The 18076-nt window shown below is 48.9% G+C and overlaps 2 protein-coding genes and 1 pseudogene across 3 annotated transcripts in view; 1 reads left to right on the top strand and 2 right to left on the bottom strand.

Moving 5' to 3' along the window:
• Positions 1-6268: 6268 nt before the first annotated feature.
• LOC306955857 (feather keratin Cos1-1/Cos1-3/Cos2-1 pseudogene) lies at positions 6269-6574 on the bottom strand (annotated as a pseudogene). The gene has a single exon. The product of its transcript is annotated as a feather keratin Cos1-1/Cos1-3/Cos2-1 pseudogene (transcript).
• A 3854-nt stretch (positions 6575-10428) lies between these two features.
• LOC306955858 (T cell receptor alpha chain MC.7.G5-like) overlaps positions 10429-18076 on the top strand; it is a gene marked incomplete at both ends in the record, with an annotated part of 212385 nt that continues 204737 nt past the window's right edge. Inside the window, one exon of the mRNA XM_079547218.1 lies at positions 10429-10773. Coding sequence (XP_079403344.1) covers positions 10429-10773 — 345 coding nt within the window. The remainder of the gene's footprint in view (positions 10774-18076) is intronic.
• LOC306955775 (feather beta keratin-like) lies at positions 11805-12540 on the bottom strand (the record flags this gene model as incomplete). The annotated part of the gene is made up of 2 exons (XM_079547141.1): positions 11805-12112; positions 12462-12540. The coding sequence occupies 2 exons, from the start codon at positions 12538-12540 to the stop codon at positions 11805-11807; spliced, it is 387 nt and encodes a 128-aa protein (XP_079403267.1).

Genomic DNA, 18076 nt, shown 5'->3' on the forward strand with positions numbered 1-18076 from the left:
CCAAGGCCAACATGGCAGGTACTGGGCATGGCAGGCACTGGTCATAGGAGGACATGGATCAGAGCTGAAGTTTTACCTGCCAGAGACTGCAGGGAGAAAACAGAGCGCAGGGACACGTGAGGAGCAGTTTGTCATCCTGCCAGGAACACTCAATGGACCATTTTGGCTGCCTGGTAGAATCACAGAATTGTAGAGATTGGAAGGGACATCTTAACATCATCTAATTCAACTCCCATGCTAAAGCGTGTTTCCTAGATCAGGCAGAACAGGAAAGCACCCAGGTGGGTTTTCAGTATCTCCCGGGAAAGAGACACCAAAGGCTCCCTGGGCAGCTGGTTCCAGTGCTCTGCTCTTTCATGCTCAAAGTAAAGAAGTCCTTTCCCATGTTCGGATGGTATTCCTGTTTGTGCCTGTTCCCACACTGGGCACTACTGAAACGATCCTGGCCCCATTCTCTTGACACCTGCCATTTTGATACTTATAAGCATTGATGTGATCCTCTCTTCAACTCCTCCAAGTTAACAATCCCAGGAATCTCAGCCTTTAATCCAAAGGAAGATGCTTATGGCCGTATAAAAATGAAGAAAGGGGTAAAAGATTGTCTTCACTTTATGCAGGTGTGATGTGAAAAGCCTGGCCAGATGCAACAAGGCTGCTGTCTCTGTCAGTGGAAAATCCATCTCAGCCAAGCCCCACACAGGCATGATCAGCAAAGGACGTGGGAGAAGAGCTTCAGACTCACGTGGATACCAGGAAGAAAGAGGTGAGAGATGTTGATTAGAGGGTGAAGGAATCGAGCTGCCTTTAATGGAGACCCTGCACTGCCCCAGGCCCAGGCACAGCTATCAGTCAGTGTCCCCAGAACCTTTTCCTCCGTACAGCTTTCCAGCCACTCTGCCCCAAGCCTGTAGCCATTCCTGGAGTAGCTGTCACCAAAAAGCAGGACTTGGCATATGGCCTTGTTCATGGTCACTTCATCCCAAATTGGTGTTATCTAAAACTTGCTGAAAGTGCACTCAATTCCTTCATCCAGATCAGTAACAGTGACACCGAAGTGGAGCGTCCCCAACACTGAACTCTGGGAATCACCACACATGACATGTCTCCAGCTGGATTTAAATCCATCCACTATCACTCTCTGGGCCAGCTTTTTGCCCAGCCAACAGAATACCTAACCACGGTCTGTCAGCATCTCCAGGAATATACTGTGGGAGACGGAGTCAAGGGCAATCTAGGTAGACTATGTCAACAATGACAGGATGAGGGGAAATGGTTTTAAACTGTAAAAGCGTATATTTAGGCTAGATATCAGGAAGAAATTCTTTACAGTGAGGGGTAGTGAGACACTGTCACAAGTTGGCCAAGTGAGGTTGTAAATGCCCCTGTCATGGAATCACCCAAGGGCAGGCTGGATCGGACTTGGAGCAACCTGGTATAGAGGGAAGTGTCCTTGCCTATCAGAGGGGGGGTTGGAACTAGATGATCTTAAAGGTCCCTTCCAATTCAAATCATTCTAGGATTCGATGGTTCTATGACATGTCTAAGCAGAGATTCAGCAAGGCAAGGTCTCACTGGCATTGTTTATGGAGTAAGTAGCGATGACTTATTCTGCTTCAAAAGACAGTGCCTGAAAGATGAGATCTCTGCAGTGTGCACTGGTCTGCAATATCTAGAGCAGTGATCTATGCACAGATGGAGGGGGGGGAGAAATAAACTGGGAAGGGCACACGAAAGGATGCAGCAAATATTTAATGAGTCTGAAGAAGGAAATCAAATCACCCCAAGAGTGGACACTGAGTGTGGGGAGTGGCAGGAACAGACAAGAATCATTCCTACGGCAGCATTGCCACAGGGCCCAGATTTACCCTCCAAGAATTATAGAGAGGCAAGCAGGTAGCTCACAGCTGGTTTTGAATGTACTAAAAGAGGTCTCTGAGGGGAAAAGACAGCAGTGATATTAGACAGGAAAAGATAGGGAAAGACAGTATTGATAGACTTTCTCCGTGTTGGCAGAGAAGTCAGTCTGGCCTCTTACTTTCTTGTTCTGTCCAGTGCCGTGTTCAGCGTTCATGGCTGCCTTTGTCTGGGGCAGTGTCCAGCACCTTTGGCTGGGGGGGCACTTCTGCCACATTACCGGAAATGCAGGAGGGGTCAAAGCCCCCCGAGGTGATGGGCACACCCTCAGAGCTGAGGATGCTGCCAACGGCAGCGGAGGTGGAGGAGCCCATAACATCTTGTTCTGCAGGAAGGAGCTGAGGATGGGTCCGGGCAGAGTCACCACCACGGGAGAGGGCTGGATGACGATGGTGGAGTTCTGGCACTGCCTGACACAGGGCTCATTGCAGCTGCTGGCCAGGAGGTGGGGACACAGGGCTGGCATGGCACACACTGGGTGTAGCAGGACATGTCTTGGGACTGGAGGTCTACCCAGGTGAAGGGGCATCTCGCATGAGGAGCAAACTGCAATCATGCCATGAGGGAGCTAAGGTATATACACCTCTGGGAGATGGATAGTTAAGGGTTTTTGGTTTCATCCTGCCAGAGCCTAGAAATAACCAGCAGGATCTATGCAGCTACTGTCCAGACTCTAGCTCATAAAGTTTCTCAGTTCAGGTGCAGGTTGCCTCCATGACAAATCTTCTCAACACTTCACTCTCCCATGAAAAGCAGTCCCAAGATTTGGCATGGGACAGAACCGAGAGCAGCTGAGTCCTCCATTTGGAGGAGGAGGTCAATAAGAAGGGGCTTTACACTCACCTGGTTCCCATGGAGAAGGCCGTAAGAGTAGTAGATGAGAGGGCAATGAGATGCACTGCCTTTTGTAGTGGACTCAAGCTGATCCATGTCCAGAGGCATCACTTCCAGCAGTGATTATTTTCTGACAAGTTCATCTTGAATGCAAAACATTCCAGACTGTATGTTGGTTTCCTGTGCATTGCAATTTCATTGCCCACATTATGCTACGTTTGATCCTCATTGAAGGCATCTTTTCAGTGGCAAGAAAGGAGACTCCTAAGATTGAGCTGCTGCACAGCTCCTGAGTGTGACCTCATCCCACCTCACAGTGCTCTCAGGAAAATCCTGCTGCCCTCTTTTGCCTCTTCCTATTCTGCCCCAGACATGAGAACGTAGGGACAGAAGTTGTGCAGGATCTTTTACAGATTCCAGAAGAAAAGCATGACAGTAAATTGTGAAATAAAGTGGTGGTTTTAGTAAGACATAATAGGAAGAGGTCTAGAGTCAGCAAATAAATCCCAACTCCTGGTGCTGGGAACCCCATCTTTGTTCTGCATCAGACAGAACCACTGGATTTACCCAAGTCACACTGTGCAGAACATTTCCATAGAGAGCTCCATCTTCTCCTTCAATGATGGAACTCTGTTTCTGTCATTATACCCTCAGGCACACGGAGCACAGCTGGGCATGGTGCACTCCAGCTGATTCCATTACCGCAGTTCCTCAGGGATAAGGGAAGGGCTGCTCAATTCCTAAATGCATTGCCCCACAGATTGTCTAGCCATGGATGCCGGGAAGAACACATCAGATGCATTCCTTTCACTCCTTCCTACAGTGTTTCAGAGGAAATGTCTTCAGATGCCATTGTTAAATATGCAAAGGACAACACAATGATTCGCAGCAGCCAGCCTGGTCGTGCAGAAGGTAAATCACATACAAGATTGAAAAACTGAGGACAGTGAACGTTGTATGCTTAGATTTTGGTGAGACTGCTTTGACTGCCTGTTGTATAGTCCCCACACAACCAAATGAGTGAGTTGTGGCAAGGGTTAATGCATAGTTATGTAGGTGGAAAACTGGATGATCTGCTGTGCTCAAACGGTTGTGGCTGCAATTCAGAGTACAGCTAGGGACTGGAATCTATTACAGGGTCTCTCACAGATCAGTGCTGTACCAGTGGTCTTTAATTTTCCATACTTGCTCTTCATGACTGGACAAAGGGCACTATGAGCATGTGTGTGGAGGGCCCCTGAATGGGAAGAGCTGTCAGAACATCATGAAACAGGATGAGAGAAAAGGGGAACCAATCAAGCAGCATACAGAGACAAACAGACACTCAAGGATACCATAGAAATGATGGAAAGAAATAAATCTCACATTCACCCAAGATGATGAGGAATCTAGAAACCACAGGTCTGTTTCCAGGAAGATGAACCTGGCCTTTGCAAGAGATGCAGCTGTGAATCAGGACATGGACAGGGATTGGTGTGAGACAGACTTATAATATATCATGTAGGGGTATACAGAGAAAGACATGAACATATGAGGAGTGATAGAGGGGCATGCAGCAGGGGCCCCTCAGATCTGGTTGAGCCATGTGACTGATCATCACAGTCTGTTGTGTCCTTTCAATCAATCTTTTCTTAACTCTGCACCATCTCACTCTGTCCTGTGCACACCGGATGGAGAAATTACCAGTTACTGGGGAGAGTGGCACGAGTGGTTTTGGTGCCAAACTGGGGAGTCAGACTGGGGCTAAAGATGTCCCTGCTGTGTGCTGTGTGCTGTGTGCTGTGTGCTGCTACAAGAGCAGGGGCCCATGATTGTCTAATGGAACAGAGGTGGTTCTTGAGCCACAACCCAATGTGGCAAGGGCAAGTTTTTATCCCCATAACCGCCCAGCTGTACTGCCAAGGGTGAGGGAAATGTGGCATTTAGTACATGCAGCTGAAGTCAATTGACTGCTCACAGGCTGTGTGTGGGCTGATGAGGGTGGGGATGGATTGGCTGAATCCTCCCTAAAAGAGATTTTACGGTGTGGATGTCTCTGTGATCCGGACTCAGCTTTGGATCCAGCTGAACACTGTCAGGGAATCTATAACCATGCCATTCAAAGCCTGATGCTCCACACTCACAGCCCCCCATCCCGGCGCTGCTTCTGGCCCTTCTCGGGCTCCTCGAGCGGCGACAGCAGCACCATGGGCAGCAGCAGCTGCGGGACCTGGGGCAGCGTGAGTCCTGTGTTTGGGCTGGTTCATGACCTGTGTGCCTGGGAGAAGTACAGAGATCCTGTAGAGTGCAGAAAGGTTGCAGCACTTTGAAGGCCTTGTGGTTCCTGAGCCTGAAGAGCAGAGTTCCGTGCTTGGGGAAGACATGACACCACTGAGAAGCCATGAGTGTTCGGGCATGAGTCACTATCCTGGGCCTTGCTGCACCCATGGGAGTGTTGAGCTGAGAGGGACTGGGGGCTCCAATACAACAGGCAATACGATAGGCAATACTACCAGACTTCTGTACTACAGACTGCCCTGTGGAAGCCCTCGACCATAGACAACTTGGCAAAAGTATGGCAAGGCCAGGAGCTCTGCTGAAGGCTGCTAGAATTACACAGGAAAGCTGTACCCTCAGTGATGGGGTGAGTGGAAGGCATGGGAAAATGGAATAGAGACAGAGGTACAACTTCAAGAAAGCTATGCCTTCCCAGTTCTTGATGGCCTTTGGAAACAACTTTCTCTGAGTCTCCTTCCCTAACACTGCTCCTCCCAAAGCCAGAATTTCCCCAGTGTGCGTGAAACTTCTGTCTTCGCAGAGACTCTCCAATGCAGAGGATCTTCTCTTGAGGATGTCATTTGTCAAGGTTTCCATTCACTTGGCATGCTCAAGGGTCAATACCTGTGTAAGGAGAAACACTGCAAGACAGGGACTGATGGTCACTGGTGGAGGAGGAACATCTAGGAATGTCTTCCTCTCCTTCAATAAAATGTGCTTGGAAGATGAATGCCAGCACTGTACAATGGCCTCCAATAACCAGAGGAGTGGCAGAATCTCCCTAGCTTGTTCTCACCAAAGACATCCCTTTCTTCCCTGCCATCTCTACAGAGATGGGGAAAAAAAAAAAACACCAGCAGAGAAGGAAAAGCTAAATGATGCAGAAAGTGTTTAATAAGTCTGAGGAGAAATTAAGTCATTGCAAGAAGAGCAGTAGATGTAGACAAGAATCAGTTCCCCTTTCTTACGGCAGCATGGCCACAGAGAACTGTATTTCAGCACAGAATTTAAGAGACATGAGAATTTCACTCAGGGTTCATTTTGTGGATACTAACAGACATGTCTAAAGGGAAAAGACAATAATGAAATTGGATAGAAAGAGTGAGTGAAAGACAGTATGAGTAGACATTCTCCATGTTGTCAGAGACTCCAGGCTTGCCAGTACATGTCTGTCTTCCAGGGCAAAACCAGCATCACAACATTTGTTCTTTGGTCCATGCTTAGCATTCCTGAGGGTCCTTGCCTGGGACATCATCCAGCGCATTTAGCAGGGGGGGCACCTTCTGCCACAGCTGCGGTTGGAAATGCAGGAGAGGTCAAAGCCCCCCGAGGTGATGGGCACGCCCTCAGAGCTGAGGATGCTGCCAACAGCAGCGGAGGTGGAGGAGCCCACGGCGGTGTTCTGCGGGAAGGAGCTGAGGATGGGTCCGGGCAGGGTCACCACCACGGGAGAGGGCTGGATGACGATGGTGGAGTTCTGGCACTGCCTGACACAGGGCTCATTGCAGCTGCTGGCCAGAGGGGTCGGGCCGCAGGGCCGGCATGGCACGCACTGGTCACAGCAGGACATGTCTCAGGGATGGAGGTGCACCTGTTTGGAAGCAGAACATGGGGATGCGTGAGGAGCAGCCTAGCATCACACTAAGAGGGAATCAATGCACATGCAGTGCTGGGAGCTGAAGACAGTTCAGGGATGTCCAAGGGATTCTTGGTCTCATCCTGACAGAGCCCAATGAAAGCCACTGGGACCTATCCAAGTACTGCCCAGACCCTAGTCCACAAGACATCTGATTACAGCAGGCTATGACATTCTCCCCACTTCTCCATCATGACAAGCAGAAACAGGCATGGAACAGAACTAATAGCAGCTGTGATTTCCGCTGAGCTCAGAGCTCTGTTTGGAGAAGGAAGAGAACAGAACAAGAAGGGGCTTCGCACTCACCTGGCTCCCAAGAAGACGGAGGAAGGAGAAGTGGATGAGAGAGCAAGGAGCTGGGCTGGCTTTTATAGTGGACCCAAGATGTCCCATTTCCAGAAGCATCCCTAGAAGCAGTGATTATTTTGTGACAAGAACCTCTTGAATGCAAAACATCCCAGCTATTGGTATGGGCTGTGTGTTGGCTTCCTGTGTTGCTGCTACTTGTCACATCCTGATATGTCACTCCCATTGCTCATGGAAGGCATCTTTTGAGTGGCAAGAAGAAAGACCCAAGCATTTCCGAGCAGCACACATCAGTGTGGGCAGAACACTCAGTTCACGTGCTGGAAGAATCGAGCAAAGGCAAAAGATGTCAGCGTGATTAGTAGGGCAGTGGTGTGAAACAACCAGAGCCTGTGTGCTGGATTTATGCAGTTGCCTGTGTTTACAGAGGTTTGCATGATTCCACACGTGTGTGCATCAGCAGCTGAGTGTTTGTGTGACTTGTGTGTCCCACATAGCAACACCTGTCCCGGTCACATCAGAGGCACTTCAGGATACCAAAAGATTCTGCTAATCTCCGTCTTCCTGCTAACAGAGCTAATGGAGAAGAGAGGAACTGGAAGGCACCTGCAAATATCATCAGGTTCAATTGTCTGACCCCAATAGTGCTAACCACAAGGAAAGGCATGGTAATGAAAGCATTATGAAAATGTGTCAACACCGACAGGCATGGGCCTTCATCCACCTCTCCAGGAAGCCTGATCCAGTGTTTGACCACCTTCACATCAATCTATTCTTTTTCTAGTGATGCAAGCTGCAACAAGCTGGCCAATGCTCCTTGCTGGATACACTGGACTCTGCTTAGATAACAGGAAGAATCTGTGCCCTTGTACCAACCAGATAACAGTGATATGCTGAACATCTTGTATTGAGTAGGTGAGGGAAGTTCTGCCTTGAATCAGCTCATTTTTTGTAAGCAAGTATTGTGTGAGTGAGGCCAAGAGCTAACTGAGCATTGTTGGACATGGGGTTCATGCAGTGAACACAGGGAGGAAGTGTAATGACTTCATCCAGAAGCTTGTGCAACCATCACCACAAAAAGATTGAACTTGTGGGAGGAGGCTGAATCCCACGTCAATGATTTTATGTGGAAGTATGCAATATCTCTATACTGTATGGGAAAGCATTTGTGTATGTGTAACATAAGTAATGAATATAAGCTGAGAATCTTTTTTGAAACTTATGTATGATAGGTGGAGCTCATCCCCCATGCATCCAGCACCCAAAATAAAGAATTTCTGCTTTCTAACACTCCAATTTGAGTCTTAGGGTGTTTCATGTTTGAACGATTGACAGTATCACGACTATCTGGCCTGAACATCTGGTGAAGTTTTGTGCCATTCCTGCACATGTCTGGTCATCAGTTACCAGGCTGAAAAGACCAGCACCTCCCTCTCTGCTTTCCTTCCTAATAAGTAGAAGTGAGCAATGGGGCTGCCTCAAAGTTTTGTGTTCACCAAACTGGACAACCCAAATGATCTCATGCTCTCCTCATAGGATATGCCTTCCAGCCCCACTATCAGCTCTGCTGTCCTCCTCTGGCTGCTTTAAAAACATTTAAAAACTTATGTTTTGGAGCCCAGAACTAGGAAATGCATTCCATTTGAGGACACAACAAAACTATGATGAATAATTGATGTTTTTTGAACTGAAGACTATGGAGTGTTTAGTATGCATGAAAATTCAGTTGGACCACTTTGCTCCCAGGGCACAATGTTGGTTCTCCTTGAGCCTGATGTCAGCCAGCACACCCTGATCCCTGCAGGATGTCTGTGCTTCTCAGGTGCTCAGATACACTTCAAGGGTGTCCCCAGTCTAAGACTAGAGCCTCAACAGCACAAAGCAAAGAAGGCACAGCAGGTGGAGTCGATGGCAAACAGGCCATTCAGAGAGGCAGTCAGGATGGTTGAGGCTGGAAGATGGTGATATACTGGAAGAAGAACAACACTCTTGCTTCAGTCACAGACATGGAGCTTCAGTAGAGGCACAGCCCTCTGGACACTGGGGAGAATGTATTAGATCCATTGAGGGGGCTCATCAGAAGAGGCTGAACTCAAGTTTTGTGACTGGAGGAAGGAGAAAAGTTGTGTGAGACTTAAAGACAAAGTCTTTAAAGACAAAGAGACACCTCCCTTTGGTAGTGGATTCTCCAGTTTGCTGAAGTCTAAGCTGTTTGATTTCTTTGTCAAGGAATGGCAACTCCAGTGCTGCAGAAGGACTCTAAAAGTTTGTCTGCATATCAGTGTACAATCCCTTGCAACTCTTCCATGCATTTCTGCTTCCAGACAGCAGTGACTTTAGCCACCCTAATAAACGCAGGATGGGCAGTATGGCGGGACATGAGGAATTCTGGAGATTTCTGAATTTGAAAAAAGGGGCAGTCTCAGTGTGAGCAACCCTGAGACATTGCTGCCCAAGCAGAGATACAGTCAGAAGCACCACAGGGCAGCCTGAGATGAAAACTTGCCAGGAAGAACTGTAAGAAAAGCATCCTTAAATCTATTATGGCAGCAAAAAGAAAGCTAAGGAGATTGTATGTCCTCTGGACCATGAGATGCCAGAAATAGTGAGAAGTGAATATACATATGAATATATAATGAATGAATGGTTTTCATCCATTTTTATGATAGTTCTTTTAGACAGATCTACAGGGCCCCTGAGCTTCTTTCACAGAATACATGGTAGTGAAGAAGCACTCCCTATACAGGAAGAAAACCTACCAGAGAACTTAATCCAGTCGGACATACTTGTGCCCTTGAAATGATCTGGGTTGCATCCAAGGTGATTGATCTGGTGATGTTGTTGTCATGCAGCTCTCTGTCATCCCTCAGAGGTCATGACAGTTCAGGGATGGTTGTCGTAGCTAGGAAAAGCAACATGCATCAAAAACATTTAGCAGGACTGAGAAAGGGAACTCACAGAATCACAGAATCACAGAATTGTAGGGGTTGGAAGGGACCTCCAGAGATCATCGAGTCCAACCCCCTGCCAAAGCAGTTCCCTACACCAGGTCGCACAGGTCGGCATCCAGGCAGGTCTGGAACATCTCCAGAGAAGGAGACTCCACCACCTCCCTGGGCAGCCTGTTCCAGTGCTCCGTCACCTCACTGTAAAGAAGTTATTGCGCACATTTGTGTGGAACTTCCTATGCTGCAGTTTCAGGGAACTACTGACGAACTACACTCCATTAATACCTTCCTCAACGGTGTATTTTGGAGCAGGTAAATTAAGATGCCACTGTGTGACATCCTACTGACAGCGAGGTGGTTTGGAGCAGCCCGGGGCGGAGCTGGCGGCGGGGAGGAGGCGGCGCGGGCGGCGGAGCGGCGGGATGCGGCAGTGCCGGGCCGCGGGACTCCTGGGTGCGCGGGGCTGGGGCCGGGGCCGTGCTCGCCTCTGTCTGTTCGGCTTCTTTCCGACCTCGTGCACCTCTCTGCTCCTTCATGAAATTTCTGGGGGAGAAAATAGATTTTCTGAGCTTGCTGCTTCTTTTCTTCTCGGCAGTGGCTGTGAGCAGAGCTCAGGTGCAACAGGAGCCGTTGGCAGAGACAACCGAGGGGGCTGCAGTCAACATCACCTGCTCACACCCCAACATACAGATCGGCTATTCCATCTACTGGTACCGTCAGCTACCGGGCCGAGGCCCCGCATTCCTCGTCAGCGCTTTAAAAGGCTCCAAGGAGGTGCCGGACCCCGAGGGGCAGCTGTGGGTGTCGGCAGACCGCCGCTCCAGCGTCCTGCGTCTCGCCCGGCCCCGGCTCGGGGACGTGGCGCTGTATTACTGCGCCGTGGGCGCACGGAAGCGAAGCCGGGGCTGCGGCCGGGCACGAACCGCTTGGGGCGGGGCGGGGGCACAGTGCCGTCCGGGCCCGCAGGGGGCGCTGCCTGCATGGCCGCCAAACTCCATCCTGACCGGGGTGCGCCGCCCTGAGCTCTCGAGCAAAGCGACCGTAGCAGCCAGTCGCTGCCACCAGTGTCAATCAGACACAGCTGTGTTTGAGGTAGGTAGGCTGGCATAACTGACAACACAAGCTGTGTTTTACATCCACACAGTCCTATTCCATCTCCTACACTCTTGTCCTTCCCCAGGGCAGTACATATGAGAGCAGGAGGAGCCCTGTTCCTCAGAGGCTGCAGGATGCTATGTTCGTATGGCCCTCCGCACAGTTTTTCCTGTGAGTGCTGCAGAGGCTGTGTTCTCTTTGGGGGCAGTTGTAGGCATAAACACTCTTCTTCAACTGCAGGTGCAAAGCTAAAGAGAGCAGTCTCTACAGTGTGTTATTACCTCTCATTCTCCTGGGAATGGAGAAGGACCTCCATAAACATTCATCCTATACACTCGAGGAGCAAAGTCTTTCTCTTTGTACCTCTGGAGGCTGTGCACGTCGGAAGAAATATCAAAGACTTAAATTAAAATGCAGAAAGTTTTAATGAATGTTTAAATAGGAAAATGAGATCACTCAGAGCAGAGGCTCCACAGTACAGGATTCCCATGAGCCCATGTCTGATTTCATGCAGGGCACATGGCTTATTTTCTATCAGAGTATGGACTGGTTCTGAGGAATCTCACATCCTAGAGGTTAACAGGAAAAAAAAAAAAAAATCAGAGAAGATGTGGAGACAGAGATAAGTAGGAATGAGGAATGACAGCTGAGACATGAGGCAGGCTGTCAGAAAGCCCAGGATTGCCCCTTCCTGACAGCATTTCATAGAATAGCTGAGGATGGTCAGGTATTCTGAATGCAGGGGCTTGAAGATGTCTTGTTGATCCAGCACCACGTTCCTGTTTTCTGGAAGAATTTCTCCAGGACCAGCGGCTTCAGCAGGGCGGGCACCTTCTGCCACAGGAGCGGCTGCCCAAGCCGGACAAGTCAAAGCCCCCCGAGGTGATGGGCACGCCCTCAGAGCTGAGGATGCTGCCAACAGCAGCGGAGGTGGAGGAGCCCACAACGGTGTTCTGCGGGAAGGAGCTGAGGATGGGTCCGGGCAGGGTCACCACCACGGGAGAGAGCTCGATGGCAATGGTGGAGTCCTGGCACTGCCTGACACAGGGCTCATTGCAGCTGCTGGCCAGAGGGGTCGGGCCGCAGGGCCGGCATGGCACACACTGGGTGTAGCAGGACATGACTTGGGACTGGAGGTGCACCTGGAAAGGATAGATAGAATGAAAAAGAGAACCAAGGTATGGGAAGGGTAGCTTGAGTCAAGGAGCCAAGGCAACTTCTCAGGATGGAGGAGGAGGCTGTGATGGGAGGTCACAGCCCTTCATTGTGCCAGGGCCCTAGAAAGAGCAGTATGGACCAGGGAGACTCTCATGGACTGTATAAATCTACAGCCATGTGAGCTGTGTCCCAAGCACTCTCTGCACTGACATTATCCCCTCTATTGTCTTCCATAGCATGGAGCTCCACTATCTGATAACATTTCTATTGAGGCAAAATCTCACTAAGAATTAGAAAGAGGGCTTCACACTTACCTCGTTCCCAACAAGAAGGAGACAAGAGAAGAGGATAGGATAGCTGGGATCTGGGTTGCCTTTTATACTGGTCCTTCATTGCTGCAGGCCCAGAGACACCCTTGATAGAGGCAATAATTTTCTGACAAGCCAAGCTGGAATGCATGCCAGCCCTTCTCATCATATGGGCTGTGTTTTGATTTCCTGCAGTGCTACCTTTTCATTTCCAGATTATTTGCCGTGCTCATTCTCTAATGAAGGATGCTTTGAAGTGCTGCAATGAAAGGCCCAAAGATTTGTAGGGCAGGATTGCACTGGTGAGGCAGACGGCTCGGCTCAAGTGCTGGATGGGTCCAGAGCAGGCAAGTGACTTCAGCCTGGTTCACTGCAGTGGGGCTGTTGGATGTACCATCCTCAGGAAGAAGCTCCAGCAAGCATCAGCTGGTTCCTGTACATGAGGATTAGACTTGTGATTCTCTTATCTTGGCTTTTCCATTTTTGTGTGTTTTCTGCCTGGATCTAACACTACCTCATGTAACAGTGCCCTCAGAAAAGAGTCTATGACTGTTTTGGATTGTACCATCTCTGTGCAATCTTTCAGCTTACGAAAAAAAACAACACAATACAAAACATTTTCACAGACTTGTAGAATATTTTGTGTTGAATGTTCCTTAAAGATCATCCGGTTCTTTTTCCTCCACAAGCAGGCATACTTTCCACTAGATCACATGTCTTGGAGTCCCATCCAGCCCATCACTGAACACTTCCCACAGTGGGGCATCCACCACATCTCTGGGCAACCTGTTCCAGTGCCTCAACATCCTCACAGTAAAGAATTTCTTCCTCATATCTCACCTAATTCTGCTCTTTTTTACTTGAAAGCCATTGCACCTTGTCCTGTCATTACTTCCATTGATTAAGAAACCCTCCCCATCTCTCTTGTGAGCACTCTTCACATAATGGAATGCTGCTCTAAAGTCTCCCCAGAGTCTTCTCCTCACTAGGATAAACAACAACAAATCTCTCATAGCAGAAGTTTTCCAGCTGTCTGACCACCTTCATGGCCCTTCTCTGGAGTCACTCCAACTGGTCAGTATCTTTCTTATGCTGGGGATGCACAGCTGAACGCTCTATTTTCTGTGGGGTTTCACAAAAGCAGGGGGGAAATTCACATTCCTTGCTCTCCTGGTTGCACTTCTTCAGATAGTCTCTCATAGTTACAGTGGGTGCACTCAATCCCTGTGTTCATGTCATTGAGAAGCTGTTTAATAATAACATAGATAATGGGATCGAGTGCATCTTCAGCAAGTTTGCAGATGACACCAAGTTTAGTGGTGCAGTTGATATAACAGAATGAAGAGATCCATCCAAAGGGACCTGCGCAAGCTTGAAGGATGAACCCTTATGAACACCATGAGGTTCAACAAGGCCAAGTGTAAGTTGTATCGATAGAGACTGGAGAAGGATGAAGGATGTCTTGACAGCAGCCCTGCAAAGAAGAACTTAGGGATCCTGGTAGGTGAAAAACTTGACATGAGCCAGGAGTGTGCACTTGCAGCCCAGAAGTCCAAAATTATCCAGGGCTGGATGAAAAGGGAGGTGCCCAGCTGGGCAAGGTAGGTGATTGTCAGTCCCATCTGGAGAACTGTATCTGGTTATGCAGCCCCAGATACACCCTTTTGCTGACTTGGTGGTGAAGTGCTGGAAGAGGCAGCCCAGAGAATTTGTGGGTGCCCTATCACCCACATTCAAGGCTAGGTTGGATGGAGACCTGGTAACTTGTTCTCATGCCTGATTTAGCTGTTGTCATCTGTGCCCTCAGCATGTTATTTGAAACTAGATGACCTTTGAGATCCCTTCCAAACCAAGGCCTTCAGTGATTCTGTGAGTTCATGGTCACTGCTGCCAAGGCTGTCTTTGATTTTCAAATTTCCAACAAACCCCTCATGGCTGATGAGATAGTGTCCTGCATAAAGATATTTTCTTTCACATGACACAGCAAGGTAAGGACTGATTTTTTTTCCTTATAGTGTAATCAAGGATTTCTTTCTCAGCTTTAAGAGACAGTGCATGAAAGATGAATCTCTTCAGTGTGTCCCAACCTTCACTGCCTAGAGGGGTGAAAGAGTGCCCTCAGCTAATTCCCACCAAAGCAATTGTTTTTTCCTAAGACCATTTCTATGCAGTTGTAAGCATAACAGGCGGAAACGCTCGAGAATGCATCAAAGTAAAAGCCTCTAGTGTGGTAAGCAGCAGGAGAAAACAAGACACTGTTACCCTATAAAAAGAGGAGTTCCTATGGGGGATCCATCTACCAGTCCCAAAAATGGAGAGAGACAAATATGTCAGTCCAGACTGTTTGTAGGAGGATCTAAAACAGGTCTTTGAGGAAAAAAGATTGTAAAGAAACTTGAGAGCAAGAGTGAGTGGAAGAGAGTAATGGTAGACATTGGCCATGCTGTCAGAGAAGCCAGGGTAGACATTTCCCCTCGTGTGCAACCAAGGCCAACATGGCAGGTACTGGGCATGGCAGGCACTGGTCATAGGAGGACATGGATCAGAGCTGAAGTTTTACCTGCCAGAGACTGCAGGGAGAAAACAGAGCGCAGGGACACGTGAGGAGCAGTTTGTCATCCTGCCAGGAACACTCAATGGACCATTTTGGCTGCCTGGTAGAATCACAGAATTGTAGAGATTGGAAGGGACATCTTAACATCATCTAATTCAACTCCCATGCTAAAGCGTGTTTCCTAGATCAGGCAGAACAGGAAAGCACCCAGGTGGGTTTTCAGTATCTCCCGGGAAAGAGACACCAAAGGCTCCCTGGGCAGCTGGTTCCAGTGCTCTGCTCTTTCATGCTCAAAGTAAAGAAGTCCTTTCCCATGTTCGGATGGTATTCCTGTTTGTGCCTGTTCCCACACTGGGCACTACTGAAACGATCCTGGCCCCATTCTCTTGACACCTGCCATTTTGATACTTATAAGCATTGATGTGATCCTCTCTTCAACTCCTCCAAGTTAACAATCCCAGGAATCTCAGCCTTTAATCCAAAGGAAGATGCTTATGGCCGTATAAAAATGAAGAAAGGGGTAAAAGATTGTCTTCACTTTATGCAGGAGTGATGTGAAAAGCCTGGCCAGATGCAACAAGGCTGCTGTCTCTGTCAGTGGAAAATCCATCTCAGCCAAGCCCCACACAGGCATGATCAGCAAAGGACGTGGGAGAAGAGCTTCAGACTCACGTGGATACCAGGAAGAAAGAGGTGAGAGATGTTGATTAGAGGGTGAAGGAATCGAGCTGCCTTTAATGGAGACCCTGCACTGCCCCAGGCCCAGGCACAGCTATCAGTCAGTGTCCCCAGAACCTTTTCCTCCGTACAGCTTTCCAGCCACTCTGCCCCAAGCCTGTAGCCATTCCTGGAGTAGCTGTCACCAAAAAGCAGGACTTGGCATATGGCCTTGTTCATGGTCACTTCATCCCAAATTGGTGTTATCTAAAACTTGCTGAAAGTGCACTCAATTCCTTCATCCAGATCAGTAACAGTGACACCGAAGTGGAGCGTCCCCAACACTGAACTCTGGGAATCACCACACATGACATGTCTCCAGCTGGATTTAAATCCATCCACTATCACTCTCTGGGCCAGCTTTTTGCCCAGCCAACAGAATACCTAACCACGGTCTGTCAGCATCTCCAGGAATATACTGTGGGAGACGGAGTCAAGGGCAATCTAGGTAGACTATGTCAACAATGACAGGATGAGGGGAAATGGTTTTAAACTGTAAAAGCGTATATTTAGGCTAGATATCAGGAAGAAATTCTTTACAGTGAGGGGTAGTGAGACACTGTCACAAGTTGGACAAGTGAGGTTGTAAATGCCCCTGTCATGGAATCACCCAAGGGCAGGCTGGATCGGACTTGGAGCAACCTGGTATAGAGGGAAGTGTCCTTGCCTATCAGAGGGGGGGTTGGAACTAGATGATCTTAAAGGTCCCTTCCAATTCAAATCATTCTAGGATTCGATGGTTCTATGACATGTCTAAGCAGAGACTCAGCAAGGCAAGGTCTCACTGGCATTGTTTATGGAGTAAGTAGCGATGACTTACTCTGCTTCAAAAGACAGTGCCTGAAAGATGAGATCTCTGCAGTGTGCACTGGTCTGCAATATCTAGAGCAGTGATCTATGCACAGATGGAGGGGGGGGAGAAATAAACTGGGAAGGGCACACGAAAGGATGCAGCAAATATTTAATGAGTCTGAAGAAGGAAATCAAATCACCCCAAGAGTGGACACTGAGTGTGGGGAGTGGCAGGAACAGACAAGAATCATTCCTACGGCAGCATTGCCACAGGGCCCAGATTTACCCTCCAAGAATTATAGAGAGGCAAGCAGGTAGCTCACAGCTGGTTTTGAATGTACTAAAAGAGGTCTCTGAGGGGAAAAGACAGCAGTGATATTAGACAGGAAAAGATAGGGAAAGACAGTATTGATAGACTTTCTCCGTGTTGGCAGAGAAGTCAGTCTGGCCTCTTACTTTCTTGTTCTGTCCAGTGCCGTGTTCAGCGTTCATGGCTGCCTTTGTCTGGGGCAGTGTCCAGCACCTTTGGCTGGGGGGGCACTTCTGCCACATTACCGGAAATGCAGGAGGGGTCAAAGCCCCCCGAGGTGATGGGCACACCCTCAGAGCTGAGGATGCTGCCAACGGCAGCGGAGGTGGAGGAGCCCATAACATCTTGTTCTGCAGGAAGGAGCTGAGGATGGGTCCGGGCAGAGTCACCACCACGGGAGAGGGCTGGATGACGATGGTGGAGTTCTGGCACTGCCTGACACAGGGCTCATTGCAGCTGCTGGCCAGGAGGTGGGGACACAGGGCTGGCATGGCACACACTGGGTGTAGCAGGACATGTCTTGGGACTGGAGGTCTACCCAGGTGAAGGGGCATCTCGCATGAGGAGCAAACTGCAATCATGCCATGAGGGAGCTAAGGTATATACACCTCTGGGAGATGGATAGTTAAGGGTTTTTGGTTTCATCCTGCCAGAGCCTAGAAATAACCAGCAGGATCTATGCAGCTACTGTCCAGACTCTAGCTCATAAAGTTTCTCAGTTCAGGTGCAGGTTGCCTCCATGACAAATCTTCTCAACACTTCACTCTCCCATGAAAAGCAGTCCCAAGATTTGGCATGGGACAGAACCGAGAGCAGCTGAGTCCTCCATTTGGAGGAGGAGGTCAATAAGAAGGGGCTTTACACTCACCTGGTTCCTATGGAGAAGGCCGTAAGAGTAGTAGATGAGAGGGCAATGAGATGCACTGCCTTTTGTAGTGGACTCAAGCTGATCCATGTCCAGAGGCATCACTTCCAGCAGTGATTATTTTCTGACAAGTTCATCTTGAATGCAAAACATTCCAGACTGTATGTTGGTTTCCTGTGCATTGCAATTTCATTGCCCACATTATGCTACGTTTGATCCTCATTGAAGGCATCTTTTCAGTGGCAAGAAAGGAGACTCCTAAGATTGAGCTGCTGCACAGCTCCTGAGTGTGACCTCATCCCACCTCACAGTGCTCTCAGGAAAATCCTGCTGCCCTCTTTTGCCTCTTCCTATTCTGCCCCAGACATGAGAACGTAGGGACA

The sequence above is a fragment of the Tetrao urogallus genome, assembly GCF_951394365.1.
Source record: "Tetrao urogallus genome assembly, chromosome: 26".
Lineage (NCBI taxonomy): Eukaryota > Metazoa > Chordata > Aves > Galliformes > Phasianidae > Tetrao > Tetrao urogallus.